This window comes from Acinonyx jubatus, chromosome D3 (genome assembly GCF_027475565.1).
Source record: "Acinonyx jubatus isolate Ajub_Pintada_27869175 chromosome D3, VMU_Ajub_asm_v1.0, whole genome shotgun sequence".
Classification (NCBI taxonomy): Eukaryota; Metazoa; Chordata; class Mammalia; order Carnivora; family Felidae; genus Acinonyx; species Acinonyx jubatus.
In genome coordinates, this window is record NC_069392.1 from 44,651,066 (window position 1) to 44,678,178 (window position 27,113).

Consider the following 27,113-nt stretch of genomic DNA (forward strand, 5'->3'; position numbering starts at 1 on the left):
GTTCCATTACACATTTCACAAATTTTCACTTTTTATGCCCCGCTTCCTAATGGCAGACTTCAATAACAACAAAATCTGACTACTTTCTGTCCCCCATACCATCCCAGTTTAGAATTAACCCAGAAAATAATGAATGAACAGAAGCAGTCTCGTTTGTTTGTTGCTATAAACAACTGAGTCACACGCAGTCAAATTCACTTTAACTAGATCCAGCTGCAGTGAGGGGAAGGAGCGGGAGGGCGGTACGAGAACAGGGCGCGGCCTGGCCAGAGGAACCACGCCCTACGCCAGCTCTGTCCTGCACGCGCGACCGTGACCACAAAACAGAGCCAGTGGCCAGGGCAGCCCGGGACAGGGGCAGCGGCCGGAAGTGCGGCCTGCCGGGGGCGGGGAAACGAGGCAAAACCGGGAGCCCCGGACGGGCGGCCTATCAGAAGCGACGGTCCCAGCGGAGAGGGCGGAAGAGAAGAAAGCCAGTTCCGGACGCGGCCGCGCCGCCATCTGTCACCTCAGCTCCGGCACCAGCAAGCAGCCCGTCGCCCCAGTCCTGCCGCCTGTCTCCTCGGCGGAGGCTGCTTCCCGGTCCTGCCACCTGTCTTCCCTGTTCTCGTCTCTGGCTTCTTTTCCAACATGGATCTGGTCGGAGTGGCATCGCCTGAGCCCGGGCCCGCAGCGGCCTGGGGACCCAGCAAGGTGAGTGGCGGTCGCGGCTGACGCACCTGCCTTGGTCACCCGGGCTGGCCCTCCCGGAATGCTCGGAGAGGGTGACAGGCACGGAGGCGTCTCCACGGGCGACTGGGGAAGTTCTGAGCGGGACCCCGGCGACCTCGGACCCTGGGGACGGGGGGCGGCTCTGCCAGGGTGGGATGGGGGAGGCTAGGAGAGTGGCCGGGTCTGCCAGTGGCCACTCTCGGCGGTTTGGTCTCCTCCAGATCTGCACCTTGATTTGTGAACCTCGGTAGCAAATATTTGGCTGGGCTGACTTAGAAACTCTGACGTTTGAGAGAAAACAAGCACTATCTTGTTTGTCATGGGCCAAGTGAGTCAGCCCGAATACTGCACAGAAAGCCCGACCGAGGAAAGGCCATTTAGGCAGCTGTTTCCTTAGGTTGACAAATACGGTTATTCCCCCTTAGTTTCTTGGTTTTGAAGTAGTAAATAAATGGTAAATCCAGGCGCACCTTCCTCCCTCAAACTAATACTCGCCTACACTGTGTACTGTCAAAGCGGTTATGAATTCTCATTATCTGTCTGGGCTTTAACGTTTAAGCTTTTTCCTGTAGTGGCCAGCTATTACGTTTATTTCACGTTTGATTTCTGGTTTTCAGACTGCTCCTCTGCATGATAGTTTCATCAGAAGGAGGAAAAGACTCTTCTGCCGCTTTGTTGAGGATTTGCTTGAAAGCAAGAGTGCTTCAGTTGGGATGTTGTGTTCCTCAAATTAAGGTTGTGAAGGAATCCAACTTTTATAGCTTCTTAATTGTTTTTCACATGATGTCATGGAATATTTGTTCCGTGTAGAGGGTCACTCGGTTTATTAGATCTTTAGGCTAGGTCTTAACAGAGCAAGGGGAAATAATTAGCTATTCAGAAAAGTATGAAAGTTTAATTAAAGTTAATTTTATGAAAGTTCTGATACAACTGCAGGGAGAATTAAGAGAATCCACTGGCAGATGTGGTTACATCTACATGTTTTTTTGTGTAATTTTTTTCTACTAAGCTGTGTTGACAAGGCCAAGATCAGTAGACATAAAAAGACAAAATCAGTAGCCTAATACAAATAAATGTGTACTTTACATGTTAAATTCCTCCACTTAAGCATCTAATGGCTGATAAAAATGCCAAATGAGACAAACTTTGCTCAAAATACATAATGTCAGAACAAATTTCATTTAGAAAACTAATTCAGTAATAAAATGTTATCATATTTTCATTTAAGGATACATCATCAGAAATAGAAAGTTTCAGTGTCATCATTCAACAAAAAAAATAATCCTGGGGTTTATTGATGTTCTGCTGAGAAGACAGCATTTTCACAGGGTAAAAATTAGATGCTGCAGTAATTTCTTAATCCTCTCCTCCTCTAACTGTTTGGAAGACCTAAATAATTACAGAAAGCTTAGTGGAGGAGGTAGAGATTTGAGGAAGGTCTTGAAAAATGGAAAAAATGTCAAAGGCCAGCAATTCCCAAAACTTTTTGGTTAGGACCAATTTACACTCTTAAAAATCATTGAGAACCCCAAAGAATTTTTGTTTATATTGGTTACATCTATTGATATTTGTTATATCAGAAATTAAAACAGACATACGAAAAGTTTTTACTAAGTGATATAAAAGTTGTTATGTGTTAATACAAACAGCATTTTTATATGTAACCTCTCCATTTTCCAAAACAAACAAACAAACAAACAAAAATTAGTGGTATAGTATTGTTTTGTATTTTTGCAAATCTCTTTAATATCTGACTTAATAGGAGACCTTTTTTCTTTTACTCTGTTGTGTATGCTTTAGTTGAAGCATATGAAGAAATTATGTTCCTACAGATGTGTAGATTATAGCAGGTATAATCAAAGATGGCTAACGAGCACATAGATGTACTGAGAACAAACTGAATTAATCTCTAAAAATGCACATTTAGGGGCGCCTGGGTGGCTCAGTCAGTTAAGCATCCTCACTTCGGCTCAGGTCATGATCTTGTAGTTTATGAATTCAAGCCCAGCACTGGGCTCTCTGCTGACAGCACAGAACCTGCTTCGGATCCTTTGTCTCTCTCTTTCTGCCCCAACCCTGCTTCTGTGCACTCTCTCGCACACTCTCTCGCGTGAAAATAAATATGCATTAAAAAAAATCTTAAAATAAAAATGCACATTTATATCCTAAACCTACTACCTTAGAAAATTTTGGAAAATGCAAGAATATACAAGTACACATTCCAGGAGCCATCAGAGTGATATTCCCATATCTGATGTAGACTGGAAAACTCCCCTCTACACTCTTTATTTGAGAGAGAGGGAGGGAGAGGGAGAGAAGAGAGAGGAAGAGGGGCAGAAGGTGAGAGAGAGAGAGAGAGAGAGAGAGAGAGAGAGAGAGAGAGAGAGAAAATCTCAAGCAGCCTCCACACTCAGCACAGAGCCAGACTCAGGGCTCCCATCTCACGACACTGGGACAGCGACCTGAGCTGAAATAGAGTCAGACATTCAACCGACTGAACCACTTAGGCCCCCCTCCACTCCATGCTTGAGAGGATAAGAGTGGAAAAGACAAAGAATGTCTTAGTACAAAATAATTTTAATCTCACAGACACCCTGAAAGAGTCTTGGGGACCCCTCCCCCCGGGTCTTGGGGGTGCCAGTTATAAAATGCCTAACTGGTATTATAGACAAAGAATTTTTAATGGATATTTCAAGGGAGAATTGGCAAACTGTAGGTAAAAGTGAGGAAATGTGTAGCTCTGTTGGAAAGAGAACTGTGAAAAATTAATTCATGGGGCTCTTGAAAACTGTCAAGTTCATCAAAAACAAAGTCTGAGAAACTCCCAGCCGAAGAGTCATGCTGACTAGATGTTGTATGGTGTGCTGGCTTGATTAACGATCCTGAAATAGAAGGATGTTACAGAAAAACTAAGAAAATCTGAATAAAGTATGCACTTCAGTTAATAATAATCAAGTATATAAATATTGGTCTATTAATTATGGCAAATGTACAATACCAATACAGGGGAAGCTGGGTATGGGATATTTGGGAACTCTATGCCATCTTTGCAATTTTTCTGTAAATCTAAAAGTACTCTAACGTTAAAAGTTAAAAAAAAAAAATTAATGTTGTATAAACTCAGATGATGTTTTCCATAGACCCTTGTCTTTAGAAGTAAAATTACCACTTAAATGTTCTATCTAGATTGTATCTCTTAGTTGCATGGGCAAAAAAGAGACCTTCCTATGGGTTATGATTCTCTTGGCTTGCTTCAAGTTGAGAATTGGATTTTTGTTATTACGTGCCTCCTTCATGTTTGCTGTTTTTTATTTACTTGATTCTTCCCCACAGTTGTCTGCAGGATGAGCAGCTAGGGGTGCATCTTTGTGAGCTAGAAGGAAATGGGGATAATTTCCTTCTACTCTGCAGCCATCCTGGTGTTGAAGAATGTGGTAGTTATAAACAACTCCACAGAGCAGTGGTGGGTTTCCTAGAGGAGAGGAAAACCGGTCTAGTCTCAGGGGCCTTCAGCAAACAGGAAAGAAAGAATCAGAGAGCTGGTTAAGGCCTTGATAGATGTCATGTTTAGAGCAGAATGACTATAACTAGGAAAGGTTGTGTGGGGTTTCTCATCAGATCTTGATGCTGTGGGAGTTTATGTTGATGAAGGGAATGATGGGAAAGGACATTGGATAGTGACGGTGCAGCAAGATTATGGAGGGCTTTTTCTATCTCCGTAAATTTATTATTATTATTATTATTATTATTATTATTATTAATTTTACAAAGTTTCTCTATTCACAGAGGGTGTTTGATTTATCGAGGAGTTGCAAGATGATGACAGAGGATTCCTCTCTATACACCCTGTGGTGCCCATGCATAGGAGGAGCCCCCGGTAAATTATCAGAGGTTCCCTTGAGATGATGAACCTCTTGTGCCTGTGGAGGACTGCCCCCTGTCTGGCAGCTGTCCCTCACACAGCCCAAAAATTTTTATGGAGGCCTTTTGACTGCTAGTTTGAGGAATTTGGATTTGAGGAATTTGGACAACCTTTGTGAAGCCTTATTTACCTTTACCCATGGAAGTTGCCCTGGTGTGGGTCAGCCCAGCTGAGCTGGTCAGTAGAGGTACAAGGAAGGGGAGTACAGCTCGACAGTACAAGGCTTCAAGGAGCAAGATCAGTAGGAGTGGGCAATTAGGATATCTTGGTGCTCTGTGGTCTCTATGTGTTTCTTTTTCTGGTTCAGTATCTTTTGGGTGTAAGTCAGTCTCTGCCTCAAAATAAAGTCACCCCCTGTCGGTATTGCCTCCTCTGAGAAATTGTCAGATAATACGTTGTTTAACATCTTATAAAATTAATTGACTGCTGACAAACAGAAGCAAACAGAAGTGGCTAGCCAGAGGGGCCGATTTCAAGATGGAGAAAGGGATGTTAGAATAGTAGAGATGTAGAAAGGTATCACACCTCTACAGCCTGGGGACAGCCTGGCAGTTCTGTGAAATATTTCCAGTGTTTTTTTTTTTTTGGCATGTGTTATTCAGTGAATACCTGAGTGTCTCTTTATGTCTGAGGCTCTATGCTGGGCTCTGAGAATGAGAAGACCCTGCCCTTCAAGGGGCTCATGTTGTATTGTGGCTGATACATTAATACAGTCATTGGTCCTGACCTACAGTGTGTGCACAGTGGTATGGGAACACAAAGGCAAGGATCTGGTTTTGTCTGATGAAATTGAGAGAGCCTTATGGAGTTGGTGACAATTGGGGGAAAATAGAGAAGGAGGAAAATGCTCCGAGAGGAGCATGTGTGAAGGTATGGAGGGGTGAAAGTATGCCATAATTAGCACATGCTTATTGTTATTAGAGCATAGGGTAGGTAAGAGTTGAGACTGGAAAGATAAAGTAGGTCAAATTGTGAAGAGCATTCCTCGTTGAGGAATTTGGATTTCCTACTGCAGGCAGTACAGAGGTTTGCTTCTCACATTCCAACACAGGGCGATTAGGGAAGCAGTATAGCAAAATACTGAGGGCGGCTTCTTAAGTTCAAAATCTGCCTTAGTTCAAATCTCAGCACTTCCATCTGCAGTGTTATTTGGGGTTAAAAAAAACCTTTCTGTGTCTCAGTTTCTAAATCTATAAAATGGGGGTGATGTAATTATGCAGTTGCTGTGTCTCGAATAATCTATGTAAGTTGTGCATATTAGGCAAGTGATTCACATACAGTGAATATTCCAATGTTGTCTGTGATTCTGCTGTTAGTCATTGCAAAATGTGGTTGACAGATCTGAGTTAGAGGATACAATCATTTACCTTTTGGAACCTGGACTTTGAAACTGATCAGACTAGGCATTTCTAGGTTAGGGGGCAGCATTATGTATGCTACCTAGTGGATTCAGAAGGAAGTCAGCAGAAGTCATGTGGCAAAGAGAGAGCTGTATTCTCCAGATTACAGAAAACTTCAAGATTCCAGACTTCAAAATCCTCACCAGGAGAGTGCTCAATTGCTGATAAGATCTGAGTGAGTGAAAGTCACACCAGACCTTGAGGAAGCCTCCTTTATTCTGTCCACATCTGGCTTTATGTAAGGCTGAAATAATTCTGCAGTAGGCTAGCATAGGTATGTGCTGGGAGCCTGCTGCATCTCATTAATCTCAGGATAAGGCTTGATAAAACTTGATTCTGATTCACCTAGGCAGAAATAGTTATCTATCACCTGTTAGAGCTTTTACCCTAACAACCTGAACCAATTCCTGAATCTCAATGTTAAGGAACCTGAACAAGGGTCATAGGCCAGCTGGAGGACCTAAACTTGATTTGAAAGTGTTGTGGCTAAAACAAATATCCATCATATGCTATATTCTAATTTAGACACTTGGCAGTAGTTAAGGGGTAAGTTTGGACTTTATCCTAAAGGCAGTGGGAAACATTAGAACAATCAAGAGCTGTAAGTAAGGAAACTCAACTAATCAAATCTGCATTTTAGAAAAGCCATTGTGCTGTTGTATGGAAAATGGAAACAAGCAGGACTAGAAGCAGAAAGATTAGTTAGGACTCTCTTAGAGTAGCCTGGTGATGGGTGGGTGATGCCTTGGAGTAGAATCTCAGAAGGAAGACAGAGAAAGCTGGGCCAGTTCAAGAGAGATTTAGACATGTTATTCAATATTAGTGGTTTAATCACTAGATTATCAAATGTGATCATTTGCCGCTAAGTAAAGCTTACCTTCTCAAAAATTAGGAATTGTAAGATAAACTTATGGTTTGTATTTCAAGAGGGCTGAGATAGTGATGTCATTGAGAAAGGCCAACTTGCTGATTGTCCAAGAAGAGTTTCACAGGATATTGCTTTGTTGCAGTGGTATTGTTTCAAGACTGCTTCTCAGTTTTTATAGTTCAGAAATGTAGTTTTTATTGTTTGTCATTGTTAGTTTTGTTTTAACATATCCCCAGATGTCTTGTGAGGGGCTGACACACACTTTTGACATGTAGAAGACTTACTCCTTAAATTAGAATGAGGTATAACTTCTGAGTGGGCTTTGAATTGTGCTAGTTGGTATAGTCTGTTCCTAAAAGAGAATCTACATGGGTGTCTGGCTGGCTCAGTCAGTAGGTAAAGCATGAGATTCTTGGTCTTGGGGTTGTGGGTTTGAGCCCACCTTAGGTGTAGAGATTACTTAAAAATAAAATCTTTAAAAAAAAGAGAGAGAGAGGAAATCTACATGGGAAGCCAGATTAAAAGCAGAAGATTATTTGATGAGCATGGAATCAGAACAAGGATGGTTATATGAACTCATTAGGTAGTGGGGTGATGCTATCATAGCCTGGTATTCTCCTCAACTAAAAAAACACACCTACCAAAAAAAAAAAAAAAAAGGGGGACACACCTACCAAACAGGTTTTTGGCAAATGCTTTTGGCAAATGTAGTTTACATTTATCCTTGATTAGGTTTGAGATGGGAGATATTTTTACTTTTAAGATAATTTTCTCTTCTTTCTTTCTTTCTTTCTTTCTTTCTTTCTTTCTTTCTTTCTTTCAAGAGGGAGGGAGAGGGAGAGCAGGGTAGGGGCAGAGAAAGAGGGGGAGAGAGAGAACCCCAAGCATGCTCCACACCGTCAGCTCAGAACCCCATGTGGGGCTCGATCCCACGAACCATGAGATCATGACCTGAGCCGAGATCAAGAGTCAGACACTTAACTGAGCCACCCAGGTGCCCCAAGATGATTTCTATAAGTAGGTAATTCTTTATTTTGGGTTGATTTTAACTAGTTTAAGTCTCAAAAGATAGCCTTATTTTCAAGTTTGGAAGGTACTTTTCATTACTATGAATTAACCCCTTCTTTTTCTTTAAATAGTGTCCATGGGCTACCCCTCAAAACACAATATCTTGTTCCTTGGCTGATGTAATGAGTGAACAGCTGGCTAAAGAATTGCAGTTAGAAGAAGAAGCTGCCGCTTTTCCTGAAGTTGCGTAAGTAAAATTTACAAAGAATCTATTTTGTCTAGCAGCTTATTGTAAAGGTTTGAGGATTTGATTAGTCATTGTCATGGCCAGTGATTAAGAAATAACATTTTGAAAAGCAGTGCAGTAGAAAGAGCACCATACTGGGAGTTCTCCGATATTTGGGTTTTGGTTCTGATTCTATAATTAGTTGTCAGTGCTGTCTGGGGCAAATCCCTGTTTCTCTGGGTTTTAGTTATTACAATAATTGAATCACATGATCTCCAAATTAGCAAATACTGAAGTAGGATACAGTTTTGATCAAATGTTTATAGTTTATCTTTTCATATATGCTTTCTCTCCAGAACACAGAACAAATGAATTTTGAGTCTGTTTGGATTTTATTATAGTCCATTTAGCTTTCTCTTGTAGCTCTCTTAATCCTAGTTGGTGCTTTCACAAGTGCCTGCCATTGGTCAGAGGGCAGCTGGACAGAAGGTGAATGATTTGGGCAAGTTTTTCCCATTGCTTCTTCAGTACAGTTTGTAACAGTGAAAAGATACTCTTCTCTCATAATCCGTTGCATCTGTTTACACAAGCACATTATATTAGTTTCTCTTGCCTTATTTTGAATAGTGTTGCTGAAGGACCATTTATTACTGGAGAAAACACTGACACTTCCAGCGACCTAATGCTGGCCCAGATGCTACAGATGGAATTTGACAGAGAATATGATGCACAGCTTAGGCGTGAAGAAAAAAAATTCAATGGAGATAGCAAAGGTACTGTGACCTTATTAAGACAACTCCATTATGTGGCAAGAAATGCTTGTAATGTGCTCCTAAATACATCTTCAACTGTTTTTGCCTTTTTAAGTTTCCATTTCCTTTGAAAATTATCGAAAAGTGCATCCTTATGAAGACAGTGATAGCTCTGAGGATGAGGTTGACTGGCAAGACACTCGTGATGATCCCTACATACCAGGTATCGATGCTTTTATTTCCTGAGGAGTGGGGGGGTGGGTATAGGACAGGGACAGAGGAAGACTAAGATTTCCAGTGGATCCTTATATTTTACATTTCTCTTTGAATCTCATTTGTAACTTATTATTAGATTTAAATATCTTTTCAGACAATATTGAATGTAGCAATGTAGTCTTTGCTATTTTTACATAAACTTGGCTTGTCTTAATCGCCTTTAGCAAAACCAGTTCCTACTCCCAAAAAGGGTTTTATTGGAAAAGGAAAAGACATCACCACCAAACATGATGAAGTGGTATGTGGGAGAAAGAATACAGCCAGAATGGAAAATGTAAGTTACAGGAAGTATTCTCTGTCAATCAAGAGTTTTACTGGTATAAGTTTAAAAAAACATGGGATTCTAAATAAGCACAGTATCTTAAATTTCTAAAAATATCCTTCATAAGGATGGATATAAAGATGTTTTAGATAATAATATAGCAGTACCATGAAAACTCAGACATAATGAGAATGGATCTGAGAATAAAATTCTACAACAATATTAAGAAAACTGGTTTGATTTGTATTGATTCTAAATTTAAGAAATAGTTATTATGAAAGTAGTGTATTTATTTTTTAGCATATTATTTTCCATAAAATAGCACCCCCCCACCCACCCAAGAAACAGAGAACAGTGTTGATTGGGGGATAAGAATGGGAGAGAGAAATACTTTCTATTATACTTTTTTATACTTTTTGAATTTTTTTACTTTGTGCCTGAACTATCTCTGCAAAATCAGAAATAAAATGTAATTTATAAAATAGAAAAAAGAAGAAAAATTAGCATACTTTCTCTTATAAATATTGTGGTTAATAGAAAACATTTAGACTTTAGAACACAAATACTTATTAAGTAATCTTTATTTATTTATTTGAATTTTTCTTTTAATTTTTTTTCTACACCCAAAGTTGGGCTCGAACTCACAACCCCAAGATCAAGAGTAACACGCCGCACTGACTGAGCAAGCCAGGCACCCTGTAAACTGATTATTAAATTCTAGAAATAGGCCAGACCTGACTCTAGAACAACCCTCTCAAGTAGAATTTTATTTGATAATAGAAATATTCTATATCCATGTTAACTAATAGTAACCACATTTGACAGTTGAACACTTGAAATTTGGGTGATGCAGCTGAAGAGCTGAATTTCTAATTTAATTTTAATTTATTTAACTTAAAAAAATTTTTTTAACATTTATTCATGTTTGAGAGACAGAGAGAGAGAGAGAGAGACAGGGCATGCGTGGGGAAGGGGCATAGAGAGGGAGACAGAATCTGAAGCAGCTTCAGGCTCTGAGCTGTCAGCACAGAGCTCAACGCGGGGCTCGAACTCACGAACTGCGAGATCATGACCTGAGCTGAAGTGGGACGCTCAACCGACTGAGCCACCCAGGGGCCCCTAATTTATTTAACTTTAAATTTCTACACGTGGCTAGTGGCTACCATATTGGACAGTGGCAGCTCTAGAACATAATTGTCATGATGTGGGCGGAGCTTGCTGTATACTAACCCACTTCTCAAAAATAATTCATTATAAGATTGTATTTCTTTGGTAAGATTTGGTGTAGCCTTCAAAACATAATGTGTCTTTTGCCTAATGTAAAAGCAAGGTGCAAAGCATATGCAGAAATGCCTTAGTTTTTAGATGTGATTCAGTATTTTCTGTGCTTTTCTTAAAAAGCCTTGCTCTCTGTTGTGTTTTTTAGTGAGGTGTTTTTTGGGTTTTTTTTTGTCTGTGATACCTATGGGTTCTGCTTTTGTAGGCTAATCACCTATTGAGTAAGAAACCTGTTCCAAGTAAAGACTGGTACTGTAGTTTTTTTGTTATTACCATCCCAGGTTTAAAGTATTCAGATGCTAATTTTCTTCTTTTTGGCAGTTTGCACCTGGGTTTCAGGTAGGAGATGGAATTGGAATGGATTTAAAACTATCGAACCATGTTTTCAATGCTTTAAAACAACATGCCTACTCAGAAGAACGTCGGAGTGCCCGCCTGCATGAGAAAAAGGAGCATTCTACTGCGGTAAGTATTCTTACATTTTTTTCTTTGATGGGAAGTTCATATTAGAAAACTTCATATTTGGGGAAGAAACAAAACTTCCATGTTTGATATTTTTTCCATGCGATTGACTTTTCGAATCAGAGTTATAAATAAAACCCAAGTAGCTTTGCTGCTTGACTTTTCAGACTTGATGTAGCAGTTACTAATCACTTACTCAAAACTAACATTTTAGTGGTCATAATTAATTTGAATATGAATGTTTTAAGATTGAAAAAATTGGTTTCTGTTATACTGTGACATTTATAATAACTTAATCTCTAACGTTTTATGTTGGTGAAGATAGTATCTATATGAATATTTTAAGATTGAAAAAATTGGTTTCTGTTATACTGTGACATTTATAATAACTTAGTCTCTAATGTTTTATGTTAGTGAAGATAGTATCTAATATCTTGAGAATAAAGTGATTTGTAAAAGTTAACAAAAACAATAGTAACTACACTAGCAGCTATTTAAATTTTAAAGATAAAACAAGATTTTGACTAACCTAGTGTCTGATTTTTAGTAGTTCTTTCAGATATTCACTTTCAGAGGCACTGAGTTGTAGTTGCAGAGGTGAATTGTATTTTGACAGCACACTTTTAGGAGCCTGTTATATATACATCTAGGTAAATTATAAAGGTAAAAAGTATGTTTTGAATGTTAGATACTAGAAATGGCTCAGAAAATGTTTTGTTATTACCAGTCATTTTCATTTATAGTGCTTTATCTTTTTCAGGAAAAAGCAGTTGATCCTAAGACACGTTTACTTATGTATAAAATGGTCAACTCTGGAATGTTGGAGACAATCACTGGCTGTATTAGTACAGGAAAGGAATCTGTTGTCTTTCATGCATATGGCGGGAGGTAAATGAGCAAAATGCAGTACCATCATGTCAATAAAATCTTAGCCCATTCTTCCCTGTATTAATGGATCTATACGAAAACAGTGCTACATGGCAAGCAGGGTAATGTAGAAAGCCTCTAGACAATATAAGGAGTGTACAAGGAAAAACGCAATCATCCTAATCTCACCATCCAGAAATAACCATTAACCAATTTGTATAGACTTCTTTAGTCTTTTTTCTATGTATATATATTTTCTACATTATTGTTATACTATCCCATACAGGCTGCTGTAAGTGACAGAGCAAAGTTTGCACTTGGGTTTGTCTCAAAACCCATGGTCTTTTTACTACGGGGCCCTTTCATACCAGCTTGAGTGGGGTATGCTTAGATCAGTTACTGATTCTTGCCTTTGTAACTCTGATCCTTTAAGAAATACCAACTTTAAATAATGCTTGTATCAGGGCACCTGGATGGCTCATTCAGTTAAGCGACCACCTTCGGCTCAGGTCATAATCTCGTGGTTCGTGGGTTTGAGCCCCACATCGGGCTCTGTGCTGACAGCTCAGAGCCTGGAGCCTGCTTCTGATTCTGTGTCTCCCTCTCTGTCTGCCCCTCCCCTGCTCATGCTCTGTCTCTGTCTCTCAGAAATACATAAATGTTAAAAAGAAAAAAATGCATCATTTAAGGAAACGTCTTGTAAAGATCTTATACTATTTAGATCTTACCCACTTCACTTTTGTTACAAGGGCTTAGATGAGTCAAGAATAACATGAAGAAGGAAGATACTTTTTAAAGTGGAGCCTGTTTAGAGATTGTGCTTAAGCCAGGAATGTAAAATCATCTGGTCACTTACCATTGAAGTCAACCAACAAGGTTCACTACACGTCAGTTATTCCTTTACCTTAATAATATTTACAAACAAAAACATTAAAATAGATTACAGAATTCTAACTCTTTTTAGGTTCAGAATGTATTTACTGTGTACTTAAGGGGATTCAAATGATTATTGGTCAACTCCTTGCCTTTGCTTTTCTTAAGTATTTAATCTTCCTTTCTAGATGAGACATATATGTATAATCACATGTTGAATTATACTGTTAAGTTTAAAAATGAAAAGGATAAAAATGAATACTAGGGTAAAATAGCTCAACATTTTCAAGCCATGCGATCTGGAGCAGATTACTAAACTTTGTTTAAAAACTGACCCTTACCCGGGCACAGGTTGGAGTTAAGCGTCCAACTCTGGATTTCAGCTCAGGTCATGATCTCATGGTTCGTGGGTTTGAGGCTTGCATTGGGCTCCATTCTGGCAATGTGGAGCCTGCTTGGGATTCTCTTTCTCTCTCTCTCTCTCCCTCTCTCTCTCTCTCTCTCTGTCCCTACCAGCTCACTCTCAAAGTAAATAAATAACTTAAAACAAAAAAAACCTGGCGCTTACCTCATAGGATTTTTGTGGTGATAAATGAGATCATAAATTTGATAATGTCTGATATAAATCTTTTTTAAAAAAATTTTTTTAATGTTTATTTACTTTTGAGAGAGAGAGAGAGAGACAGAGCATGAGTAGGGGAGGGGCAGAGAGAGAGGTAGACAGAAGCCAAAGCAGGGTCCAGGCTCTGAGCTGTCAGCACAGAGCCTGATGTGGGGCTCGAACTCACAGACTGTGAGATCATGACCTGAGCCGAAGTAGGATGCTTAACTGACTGTGCCACCCAGGTGCCCCTGGTATATATTAATCTTAATAAATAACTTATTTCTTCCTTTAAACTTCCTTGCCCTCTTCCCAAATTTTATTTAAGGGTTCCCTAAGACCAGACAAATATAAATTAATGACACAAATTAAAATGGGAGATTACTCATGGTAGAAATTAAAACTACAGAAAGGATTAAAATGAAAAGTAGCCTTCATCTTACCAACTCTCCTTACACAGGTCTTTTCTTCAAAGATAACCACTATGTTTTAACAGTTTTTAGTTTAGTCTTCCAGGAATTTTTATGCATATCCCTTAATTTGTTTATACAAGAGATTATATTCTGTATTCAAGATCTTAGTTTTTCAGTTAATATATCTTAGATCTTTCTAAGCTCATACCATCCCATTTTTATAGCAGTACATTACAGTGTGTTAATGGGCTTATAGCATAGCCAAGAAGAGAACATTATAGCAATAACTGTTACGGTTGATAAAAGAGAATTATGTAATAGAGTACACAGGTAGGACTATCTTTGTATGCTTTTGCAAATATATACATTTTTAAAATTTATTTATTTTGAGAGAGCACAAGTTAGGGAGGAACAGAGAGAGAGGGAGAGAGAGAATCCCAAGCAGGCTCCATGCTGTCAGTGCAAAGCCTGATGCAGCACTTGTTTTCATGAACCGTGAGATCATGTCCTGAGCCGAAATCAAGAGTTGGACGCTTAAAGAACTGAGCCACCCAGGCGCCCCTCTTACGCTGAATTCTAGTTCTGAAACTGCTGGGGCAAAGACTGTATGCACTCTTTTCCCTTTTTGTTAAATAGTGGAATGCCTCATTGAATGCAGAATACCAGCTGGCTATGGTAGCAAGCAGCATATCTTTCTTCTATTTATTAAAAATTAAAAAGAATTTTTTTCTTGTATGTCACACCACAGGCCAGAAATCCTGAATTTGTGTTTATATTTTCATTTTACTGGCAGGACAAATGTGATTTCCCCTATGAGTCAGTCAAATCAAATAAGTTGTACATTCTATAAACATCAGTAGGTACTGACAGATTGCCCTGTGAGAAGGTCAGTTAACTTATGCAGCAGTGTGAATCTGTTTCCCTCATCCTCATTAATGCTTAGTAATCAAACGTAATTTTTTGTCAGTGTAGAAGATGAAAAGTACTATTTTAATATTTTGGTGTGCATTTGTCTATAATTAAGGTTGTACATTTTTTGGAAGTGCTTTTATACCCATTTGTATTCCTTTTTATTGTCAACTGCTTTGTTTATCCTTTATCTATTTTCCATTATACCCAATGATAATGAATGCTCTCTCTTTCTTTCTGGTAGAATTGGTATTGTAATCTGTACTTGCGCATTTGTAAGTTAGCAAAACTAGAGAGCATTTGGTTTTCTACAACTGAGAGTAAATACTTTTTTTAATATTTATTCTTGAGAGAGGGAGAGAGCAAAAGAGAGAGCGGGGTTGGGGGTGGCAGAGAGGGAGAGAGAGAATCCCAAGCAGGCTCCACACTGTTAGCACAGAGCCTTATGTGTTTACTTACTGGACCTTGAGATCATGACTTAAGCTGAAACCAAGAGTTGGATGCTTAACTCACTGAGCCACCTAGGTGCCCTGAGAGTAAATGCTTCTAAAGTTTTTAGTTTTCTGTGCTATGTAACAAATTACCACAGACTAGCAGCTTAAAACAACACTCATTTAGCATCTCCCAGTTTCTGTTGATTGGAAGTTCCAGCGAGCGAGGCTTAGCTGGGCTTTCTGCTCAGGGTCTCTCAGGGCTACTCTGGGTGGCAGCTGGGGCTGCATTCCCTTCTGGGGCTCAGGTCCTCTTCCCTTGGCACAGTTCAGTTTATTGCCGCTGTAGCACTTAGGTCTCTATTGTTGGCTGTCAGGTAGGTAGGGGCTGCTCTCAACTTCTAGAGGTCACTGCAGGTCCTGGTCATACCTCCCTTTCATGCAGCACAAGTGAGACTTCATACAGGATAGGAATAGTGAACAGAACAGTATCATTGCCATTCGCATTCAGGGAAGAGGTCATGATGAAGTTAGATCTCAACCTGGATTGTAAACAGTAGGCAAAACCCCATAAAAATCCAACAACAACCTGGTGTTGAGTGCAAAAAGCTAATTGCTTAATATTTACAGTATACCATCTGTTAAACTTTTTAAGTTATACAGAAAATAATATACATGGATTTTTAAACATAGATGCTTGTGTATGTGAGTATTTATATATTTTTTAGAAAGAGTAGGAAGATACTGTTCATGATGCCTTTGGCAATCATGATGTTCGTGATTGCCTTTGGAGAGGAATAAAGAAATAAGGAATAAAACTACCTAGGGTGGTAAACAAAGGGAACTTCAGCTTTATCTGCCATATTTAATTATTTTAAACGAATAAAAGGGCTGAAAATGGGAGGCTTGAAGTTTAGGCAATGAGGAGATTGACAATGAGAATAGAAAATGTATGTTTAGAGGTAGCAGGGTATAAAACCACGTAAGCAAACCGGAAATTGGTAAGGAGGACCTTACAAGCTAGACAGAGGGATGTGTAATTTACTAAGAAACAAGGAAGTTTATGAATCTTATAAGTTAGAATCTTAGATACCTTCTGAATAGGGAATCTCCTCAATGGTATTTTTTTTTAATTTTTTTTAAACGTTTATTATTGAGAGACAGAGAGACACAGAGCGTGAGCAGGGGAGGGGTAGAGAGAGGGGGAGACACACAATCTGAAGCAGGCTGCAGGTTCTGAGCTGTCAGCACAGAGCCCAACACGGTGCTCGAACTCACAAACTGTGAGATCATGACCTGAGCCGAAGTCAGTTGCCCAACCAGCTGAGCCACCCACGCGCCCCTCAGTGGTATTTTTGATAGGGTCTCATCTACCTTATAGTTAAACTGTTGCAGTGACAGGGAGCTTATCTCAAAATCCAGAGGTGTTTATAACACCTTTAAACTACTGGGAATTTCTTTCTGGTATAGAATCTCTAATCTGTCTCCTGAAAACTAAATCATCCATTCCCAAATATTTGTGCAGCTAACATGTGTTAGGTACTCTTCCAGGTAGTGGGGATATAGCAATGAATGGTATGAGGAAGATCTGTGAACTGATAGGATGTACTTCCTCCCCACCCTAATCCCCTACCAAGACAGTAATAAATCAACAAAAAAACATCAGATATGTGTTATGGTAGTTAAATATGGTGACATCATAGCAACTGGTTGACTTATGTTTATTAGAACAGGAAGACTTATCTGATAGAGTGACATTTCAACTAAGATTTGAGGGGCACCTGGGTGGCTCAGTCGGTTGTGTCCAACTTCGGCTCAGGTCATGATCCCACGGTTCATGAGTTCGAGCCCCATTGTCGGGCTTTGTGGTGACAGCTCAGAGCCTGGAGCCTGCTTCAGATTCTGTGTCTCCTCTCTCTTTGCCCCTCCCCGACTTGTGCTGTCTCTCTCTCTCTCTCTGTCTCTCTCTCAAAAGTAAACATTAAAAACAATTTTTTTAAACTAAGATTTGAATGACATCTAGGATGCAGTATAGAGATCAGGTGGAAGAACATTCTGGACTAGAGAACAGCTAGTGCTAATGGCTTAAGACAGGCACAAACTTGGTATCTCTGAGAGCCTATAAGAAAGCCAGCATGCTGGGAGCACAGTTGTGAAGGGGAGAGAGGAAGCTGGAGAAGTAAACAGCTTAGATCAGGTAGGACCCTCTCATCCAGGGTAAGGAGCCTGCTCTTTAAGTACAGTGGGAACCAAAGCTATGATTTGATTTTTGTTTTGAAAAATTACTCAGACTGTAGTGTGGAAAATGAATGATAAGAGGGTAAGAGAAGAAGCAGTAAGGTCCCTTAAAAAATTATTGTAGTTTGAATGAGAGAGAACAGTGGTTTTGGACTGAGGAGGTGTAGTGAAAAGAATAGGAGGCCATAGGGATGTGCTTTGAAGGTTTAAGAGTCAACAGTGTGTGCTGTTGGATTAGATGGGTGTGAGAGGGTACATTCTTGGCTAGAGCAGCTGGGTGGTGCCATTTACTGAGATGAGAGTGTGAAGAAAGGCAAGTTTAGGGTGCAGTTAACAAGAATTTTGTTTTGAACTTGTTAAGTTTGAGATGCCTGCTAGACAGCCGAGTGATTCAAGTAAGGGTCAGGTAAATGGGCCTGAAGTTCTGGAGAGAGTCGGGATAGGGGTAGAAATGTAGGAGTTACCTGTGATAGATAATATTTAAAGCCATGGGGCTAAATGAAATTTCCCAGGTAGAGAAGGCAGAAGGAGAAGCAGTTGGAGAACTCTGACCTTCTGAGGTTAACTGGCAGAAGAGGAATCAGTTGGGAAAATACAGTACAGAAGGAAGAGGTTGGGAGTTTGAGTTAGAGTTTATCCTCTGGAGATACAGTTCCTTTCTTTTACAGATTAACATCCCTTCACATATTTAAGGTAAATATTGTCTCTCTCTCTGTCCTCCTTTTTGTTTACACTGCCACCACCAATGTTTCAAGTCTTCACTGGCTTACTATTGAGGGGCATTACATTAGCGTCCTAAGTAGGTTCCACACCTCTGGACTCTTCTGCCCCCTTCCATCCTGACATTATCGTTGACTTGATCTTCATGAAGTGTGTGAAGCCCTTGATGATTCCTCCCACCTGTGGAAATACATCCAGGCTTCTCACCCAGGCAGGCAGGGCTCTGCACACATCTGCCTCCATCTTGTCTCTTAACTCTGACTTCTTTCGTTTACTCTTTCCGGCCAAGTCTTAACTATAGTGTTTGTTATTCCTCAGACATGTCCTATGGTTTCCAACTCTGCTTGTGATAATACTGTGACAGTGCTTGTTCATATCCTACCCATCTGTTTCAGTTGCCACCTAATATCCTGCAGCCTTGCCTGGCCTTCCCAATCCAAAGCAACCTGTCCTGTTCGTGTACTTCTTGTATTGTCTCACGCCCCTCATGCATATTCATAGGGCAAGGACCCCTTTGCTTACCTTTTTATCTGCTAGAAGTGAAAGAGACATTTTAAAAAGCTGTTCTGTTTTGTTGCTTTTATTGAATTTTACCTATAAACCATCCCAGGTAGATTGTAGCCTATTTTAAAGCATCTATGTTTTTGTTGTTCCTTAAGTTTGATTCCATTGTCATTAAGAAAGGTTATTTTATTATGGGTTATTGAAAACTGGTTGGCAATTTATTTGAAAGTGTCTTATTTAAGAAATCAAATCCTAATTATTAAGACCCCAAACTTGAAAGCTTAAAAAAACACCAAGGTTTGACATTCTTAGATGAGGTAGATCTACTTTTGTATCATAGATTTTTTATTTTGAAATTGTTTTACTTCTGAGCTGGCAACTTATACTGACTTAATTTTTTTTTTTCCACTTAGCATGGAAGATGAAAAGGAAGATAGTAAAGTTATACCTACAGAATGTGCCATCAAGGTATTTAAAACAACCCTTAATGAGTTTAAGAATCGTGACAAATATATTAAAGATGATTTCAGGTTTAAAGATCGCTTCAGTAAACTAAATCCACGTAAGATCATCCGCATGTGGGCAGAAAAAGAAATGCACAATCTCACAAGGTAAAGAAAATCACTGTGCTAGAAGTTATCTAGGGTAATTACCTTTCTGTATTAGGTTTACCAGCCAGGCAAAAAAAAAGTCATGCTTGCTTTTAAATTTATTTGTAGAAATTATGGAAGGCCTTGAAATTCTAGGGTTTTTTGTTTTGTTTTGTTTTGTTTTTTAATGTTTATTCATTTTTTGAGAGACAGTGCAAATAGGGGAGGAGCAGAGAGGGAGACACAGAATTGGAAGCAGGCTCCAGGCTCCGAGCTGTTAGCACAGAGCCCAGTGTGGGGCTTGAACTCACGGACCGTAAGATTATGACCTGAGCTGAAGTTGGACGTTCAACCAACTGAGCCATCCAGGCGCCCCGAAATTCTAGTGTTTAATGAGGCTTTCTGTAAGAAAATATTACCCTGTATATAATTCATACTTTTTTAAAAGGTTTATTTATTTATTTATTTTGAGAGAGGGAGAGAGCATGAGCAGGGGAGTGGGGGAGAGAGAGAATCCCAAGCAGGCTCCACACTGTCAGCTCAGAGCCCGATGTGGGGCTTAAACTCAAGAACCATGAGATCATGACCTGAGCTGAAACCAGGAGTCGGATGCTTAACCAACTGAGCCATCCAGGCACGCCCCAAATTCATACTTCTGGGATGAATAAGCCGTTTTCTTTTTTCTTTCCTCAGTAAATTTGAGGGAAACAAAGTCATTTTCTGCCTAAGACATTTTGTCATATGTCTATATGCTGTCTTTTTCAGCTTCCAATTAAGCTTATTATAAATAATAATTGTTTCAGAAAATGTTTATTACATCTAATGTTTGTTAATTTGGTTGGGGCAGAGTCTGACCAAATTGCATTTTGTTTTAATTTATTAGACTTGTTCCTCAGTTCCCTAAGCAATTAAAGAGTTAGTTTTGTCAACCAACTAACATAGTAATAATCTTTCTCATTAATAAAACTTTTCATATCTTAATCTATTAAAAGCTTAATTTTAGTTAGTTTTTTCTAGAGATGTTTACTCTCAACTGTAATAATTCATATTTATTAGTGGCAGAATTCTTCTACTTAGTATGACTTCGAAATAGAATAATTTCTTCAGAGGTGTTGCCGCCCACCAGTCTCTTTTCTACACTTCTGAGATCTCATCCCTGCCATTCTTAAAATTCTTCAACAGCCCCTATAGCCTTTAGTGTTCAAAGGCCTTTTCTGATGTGAGGCCCACCTGTAACCTCAACCCACATTGCCCTTCTTCTCATTCAAAATCGTCTATGTTGATTGATACACATTCCCCAGATGGACCGTGCTCTTGAATGCCTCCATGCATTTCCACAGCTGCTTCCAGCCCTAGACCAGCATGCCCCCACACTGTCTTAATCTAGCTAATTCCTGTTCACCCATTTCTTACACTAAGCCATCCTGATGCCACGTGCTCCTATAGCTCCTACCCACACCTCTGCCAGTGCATATGCCACACAGCATTGTCTCCTCACCTGTCTGTGCCTTCTAGCAGTCCATGTGCTCTGTAAGGGCAGAGGCTTTGTTTTACTATCTCTGCACCTCCCACCCCCTGAGTAGAACATGGTACCAGCTCATTGCAGGCCTTTGTTAGATATTTGTTGAATAAGTGAGATATTCTCTCCTCCTAATTTTTACATCCTTAATTATTTCTTTCTGTGTAGAATGCAGAGAGCTGGAATTCCCTGTCCAACAGTTGTACTACTCAAGAAACACATTTTAGTTATGTCTTTTATTGGCCATGATCAAGTTCCAGCCCCTAAATTAAAAGAAGTAAAGCTCAGTAGTGAAGAAATGAAAGAAGCCTACTACCAAACTCTTCATGTAAGTTGTGCTTTTCACAGCATTTACATGTCACCTTTTAAAAATATTTTGTTTAAACCTTAAAAATTTCCTAAAATAGTACTATTTTAAGGTGATGTAACAAGGACAGACTGAAGTTTGTAAAGGAATATTAACATTGGAGAGTTGTCTTTATATCAATATGCTGCTGTCTTGAGTCACTTTAGAAAAATCATAGACCTAAGGAGTCCACAAACGCTCATTGGTTAGCATTAGTGACATGGAAGCATGAAGCTGTTATTCACGAAACAGTATATTAAATAGAAGTTGACGTTTCCACATTTGGCAGATGCCATGGCTCGTTAGTTTGTATGCCTTCTTGAATGTCCTAGCTCTTAACAGCTAAGAAAATGCCTGTTGTTGGGAAGTGAGTGGGGAGCAGGTTTGGCCTCATTTTAAGAATGCTGGGGACGACTGAAGACGGGAGGAAGTGGCTTCTTGAGAGTGCGTAGGTGTTAGAGTTGGAAGGCACATGTCAGGAATCTTAAAGTCATTTGTTCTTCAGGACAGCAACTGAATTCATCTGATGTCCTCCCAGCTTAGGAAAATGTTACTAATACTGTTGTCATTCCTCTGTAGTTTTTTTTTTCCCCCAAGTAAGCTCTACACCCCAATGTGGAGCTTGACCTCACAACCCTGAGATCAAGAGTCACATGCTCGGCCAAATGAGCCAGTCAGGCTCCTCAATAGAGAAGCTTCTATGCGTTTTATGTGGTCTCTGCACGAAGCATTACATCCTACAGTAGCTGATGTAAATATGAAAGTGTTACCCAAATAATTTTTTAAGACAGAGCTAGGGAGATGATCCAACTTTCTCTGCTTCCAATAGGAAAATATTGAAAGGAAAATCAGGTTCATTTTCTTTGGGCTGGGGAAGAGATGAGGGAATGATGGACTTTCCTATTTGATTCTAGCAAGGCTGAGAAATAAAACATTAATGTTTATTTCTACTGTCAAAAATCAGTAACGAATATGTAATGCCATTTAATTTGTAAGAATATCTCTTCCCTAATGTGTCTGGCGGGAAGTACTTTTTACTTTGTATAAAAAGGTGAAAAAAGTTTTCACCCACTTTTATAAAGGGAAGCGGCTTTTGGATCTTCTGGTTAGTGACTGTAACATGGCTGCTTTCTTAGCCCGTGGGAATCCTGGTCTGCCCCTTGATCTCCTGACCTTGTTGTTGTCACATAGACAAGGAAATAGAGTGTCTTACTCATTCCCTCCATTGTCTTAGAGTTCCCCCACCCAGTCTTAGACTGTACAAAGTAAAGAGGAAATAGTTTTGCTTTTTCTAGAAATTATTGGTTGGCATAGACATTTTAGTTGCATAGGTAACTTAGAATTATTGCTCACACCCTAAATGTGTGCCTTGCCTCTTCACAGTTGATGCAGCAGTTATATAATGAATGTACCCTTGTACATGCCGACCTCAGTGAGTATAACATGCTGTGGCATGCTGGGAAGGTGAGTACATTTTGTTACTGTCCATACTAAATATCTTGATGTACATTACTGAATGTATCCTGAACACATGCTCTATGTGTAAATAGGTCTGGTTGATTGACGTCAGTCAGTCGGTGGAACCAACTCATCCTCATGGCCTGGAGTTCTTGTTCCGTGACTGTAGGAATGTCTCACAGGTAAGCGTGTAAACTAATATTTCTTTATAGTAGGTAACAGTTTCAAATATTTTTCTCCTAAGATAAGTCCAATGGTCATATTCTTAGAAATTAAAGGAAGGGTTTGGTTACTGACTGCTTTCAGGATAAGGATACAAAGATCAATTTGTCAGATTTCATTTTCAACAACGATTTGATTGAGTGTCTCACATTTGGGCTATTGAATTAAATTTGCAAGGGAGTAAGTTTTTATTTTGACTACAGATATTTAAGCAGTCAAGTAGATCTTTAATACATGCATAGTGCTTTAAGTGAATCTGGTATTAGTAAGCCTACATGTTGACTGCCAGTGTTATTACCATTAAAAGGAGAGTAGTCATCTTAGTGGCACTGTCTGATCACTATGAGGTAAACAGATTAACGAAGGTAAAACTCAGTAATCACACATTTGGGTTACGTTTATTTGCTGTTTCTAAAGGAAACTAATTGTTAGCCGCAGATTCAGATAAGAATGGTCTTTCTAAATGATAGAATAACTTCATATTGGAAATAATTTCTGAACCTACTTGAAGATTTTAATTCACAGATGGGATTTAGTGAATATTTTGAGTCTACACATTCAAAGCAATGCCACCCAATTTTATATATACTGCTCGTTTATAGCTATGGAAGGTGTATTGTGACAAACTAAATCCAGAAGGCAGCCTGCATGTGTACGAGAGGACAAAAAGCAAGTAGAACCTGAGCAATATAGTTAAACTTGAAATGGGGAAATCTGCGGTTTGAAAACTATGGAAGGGGGGCACCTGGGTGGCTTAGTCGGTTAAACATCCAGTTCTTGATTCCGGCTCAAGTCATGATCTCACGGTTTGTGAGTTTGAGCCCCATGCCGGGCTCTGCGCTGACAGCAAAGAGCCTGCTTATGATTCTGTGTCTCCCTCTCTCTGTGCCCTTCCCCTGGTTGTGTGTGCCCTCTCTCTCTCCCTCTCACTCTTTTTCTGTCTCTCAAATAAACTTTAAAAAAATTATGGAAGGGACGCCTGGGTGGCTAAGTCAGTTAAGCATCCGACTTCAACTCAGGTCACGATCTCATGGTTTGTGAGTTTGAGCCCCACATCGGGCTCTGTGCTGACAGCTTGGAGCCTGGAGCCTGCTTTGGATTCTGTGTCTCCCTCTGTCTCTGCCTTTCCCCTGCTTGTGCTCTCTCTCTCTCTCAAAAATAAATAAACATTGGGGCGCCTGGGTGGCGCAGTCGGTTAAGCATCCGACTTCAGCCAGGTCACGATCTCGCGGTCTGTGAGTTCGAGCCCCGCGTCAGGCTCTGGGCTGATGGCTCAGAGCCTGGAGCCTGTTTCCGATTCTGTGTCTCCGTCTCTCCCTGCCTCTCCCCCGTTCATGCTCTGTTTCTCTCTGTCCCAAAAATAAATAAACGTTGAAAAAAAAAAAAGAAAATTTAAAAAAATAAATAAATAAACATTAAAAAAAATTTTTTTTTTAATTATGGAAGGAATTCATTGGTATCTTACAAGTACACTCTTCCCTGTTTTTTGTTTCCAAGGGAACCTTGCTATAACATCTCCTACTGATTTATATTTCTTTACTAGTTTTTCCAGAAAGGAGGCGTAAAAGAAGCCCTTGGTGAACGAGAACTCTTTAATGCTGTTTCAGGCTTAAACATCTCAGCAGATAATGAAGCTGATTTCTTAGCTGAGGTAAATGGTGTGCGGCTATTATTCACCTTGCTAATAAAGCATGGGATGGAGTAGATAGCTGAAACTGAGAGCTCATTTTATTCTTCTGTTTTCTCAAAAGCGAAATTAGAGATTTTTCTTTCCTTGAGATGTTTTGGTCCTTTCTGGGCTTAAAACCTAGGATAGACTTAGAGCAAAACACTTCTTCAAGTTCACAGTTTGATTAAGATGGACAAATAAGATCATTTCCAGTATACCTCTATGCCTCTATTCACGAATGAGGAGGCGGACTGGTGGACACTCTGGGTGATACAGAAAACAGTAACACATCGTCCCGCCCTTAACTGAATATAGAAAGTTAGCAGTGGTCGCCCTTAGAAATACCCAGTAATTGCAGTATGGATCTATAGAAGCATAAAAACAAAAAACCTGCCTCCAGAGAAGTTCTTTTAAAATTGAACAAAACTAATGATTCCCGACAGTATACCGACGCAGAGAATGATTATGGAGTCTGTTGCAGAACTCCTTAGGTATTTGAATTTGGCCAAGCTGTGCTGGAACATAAGGGCAGAGGAGAAGTAACAGGAAGATGGTATAGCTGACATCTAGCGCAGTACAGTTGCTCAGTAAGTAGGAGTTATACTATTGTCGAACCAACATTGGAATTTCCTTTTTCTTGTTTCCCGAAAGCTTTATAGAGTACACAGTAAGACACAGGATCCTAGTTACTAGCTTGATAAAGATACTAAGTATTAATTCAAGCAGCATAATCAAGTAAAAATACATGTACGTGTCATGCTGTAGTATGTGTCACATACTGTAATTCCAATTCAAGGCCAGCGTCATTAGGAAAGACCTAGGAAGAGAAAACTGCTGGTTCAATCTGAAGTGTGGTTTCTGTGAAGTAAGATTTTGACAAATGGATTCAATGTATTTTGTAGATAGAAGCTTTGGAGAAAATGAATGAAGATCATGTTCAGAAGAATGGAAGGAAAGCTGCTTCATTTTTGAAAGATGATGGAGGTCCACCAGTCCTGTATGACGAATAGCACCAACACCCACTGCTTTCCATTGTTTACACAGTGGTGACTGTCAGCTGCCAATGGCAAATGAAGTTATGGGTGACTTGAAATACCAAAACATGAGGAGTGTACAATGGTGCTTCTGTGCTTTTTTTCCCCCTTGTAACCCATATGCCAGATGTGTGGAATTTGTAGCTCAGCATTGGGAGAATAAAATGTCACTACCTCTCGTCTTATGAACAGGATAATATAATTCTTTAACAGCTACAGCTTATCTAGCTGAAACCAACCTGATTTTATAGGAATCGTGGCATAAAATGTTTTGATGAGAATTTTTAAAACTTAGGTAACATTTCCAAACATGGGAGGAAAGGACAGGTGTGTTTACAAGGGAGACTTTTATTACAACGTACTTGCTTTTTTCACCTCCCCATTTTGTGTTCTATCTTCCCTCAAATATTTTATTGGCCTAAAACTAGCCCTTCTCAATTCTTTTTCCAGCTTGTGACCGTGATTCTAAAGGAAAATTTCTTCTCTTTAGTAGGTGATAGAAATGGAAATTTGGTTGTAAAATGACTGACAGAAATAGAAGTTTATTGTTACATCAGGAATATGAACTGAATTTTTCTTTTCCATATTCCTATCCAAGACAAGGCATCACAGGTCTCTGAAAGAGAAATATGTAAGAACTTCTTAACTATTCGGAGTTTTTAAGTTTAACTTTAAATTTTTCTACATTTAGGTGAAGTGGTTAGGGTAGAATTCATGGTGCAACTGCTCTGTGTTTATAATGAAAATGTTAATTATCCGGAACGATGGAATATAATAATTAACCATGTTTTACATATTTTAATGAAATCAGTGAAGCAAAGTTCAATTTACATTTCATTCAGACTGTCTACTGATTGATTTTGAAATAGAGCAAACTAATTAGAAATATTAAATGTCACATGTTGAAGAGTATATATAAAATAATGTGTGCACCAAATTAACCAAGCAATTTGAACTGGCCTCACTCAATAATTTTTAGTACTGGCTGGACGTCACTTCTTATATAAATCAAACACTATAGTTGAGAAGTACATTGGTTTTGTTAGGATTGAAGTTCATTAACTACAGTGTAATCATTCCTCCTGTTACTGAAGTCAAGTTAGTTGACTTCAAAGACCCAAACTTTTTGCTACTGAAAACCCAAACTTTCTGTCTGGTACTGGAAAGTAAAAATCTAAACATCATTCACACTTGAAAGCTTCTTTAATGTTATTTTAAGATGCCAAATATGTTCTTTCTAGAAAAATATTTATTTTTGTTTCTGTTACATAGCTTTTAACTGCATTTCAGAGAAGTGTGATTTTGGATAGACTCATTACATTTCTGAAATGTTTACTACTCTGAAACAAAGATTTAGATGAGTGGTGATTATTGGCTTTACAGAAATTTCAGAGAACTAATTTTAAAAACCATGAACCATTTAAAGAATTTTTTGTTTTGTTTTCTGACATACTCTGTTTGACAAAGAGCAGCAAACCATTGCTGTGTGGCATTCTTGGAGTGTGCTGTGAACATGCTTTTTAAGATATTAAATATGAAGAGAGCATTTTAGAA

The 27,113-nt window shown here is 39.2% G+C and overlaps 1 protein-coding gene across 2 annotated transcripts; it reads left to right on the forward strand.

Moving 5' to 3' along the window:
* The first annotated feature begins 333 nt into the window (after positions 1-333).
* RIOK3 (RIO kinase 3) lies at positions 334-27,113 on the forward strand. Of its 2 annotated transcripts, none has more exons than XM_015076137.3 (13): positions 334-693; positions 8,041-8,156; positions 8,763-8,908; positions 9,003-9,110; positions 9,328-9,437; positions 11,025-11,168; positions 11,926-12,053; positions 19,135-19,332; positions 20,999-21,158; positions 22,560-22,640; positions 22,727-22,816; positions 24,400-24,507; positions 25,428-27,113. In XM_015076137.3, exons 1-13 carry the CDS (start codon positions 631-633, stop codon positions 25,533-25,535), a joined length of 1,560 nt encoding a protein of 519 aa, XP_014931623.2. In that variant the 5' UTR covers positions 334-630; the 3' UTR covers positions 25,536-27,113. The 2 variants fall into 2 exon arrangements, with proteins under 2 accessions (XP_014931623.2, XP_053062250.1); XM_053206275.1 differs by lacking the exon at positions 334-693 and adding an exon at positions 877-1,446.

What these genes read in the sequence shown, in the direction of transcription:
- RIOK3 (XM_053206275.1), top strand. Translation starts at nt 1,342, where the DNA reads ATGATAGTTTCATCAGAAGGAGGAAAAGACTCTTCTGCCGCTTTGTTG. An exon ending in AAAAGGAGCATTCTACTGCG is followed by an intron (nt 11,169 to 11,925) that starts GTAAGTATTCTT and finishes TATCTTTTTCAG; the next exon opens with GAAAAAGCAGTTGATCCTAA. An exon ending in TGCTGTGGCATGCTGGGAAG is followed by an intron (nt 22,641 to 22,726) that starts GTGAGTACATTT and finishes ATGTGTAAATAG; the next exon opens with GTCTGGTTGATTGACGTCAG.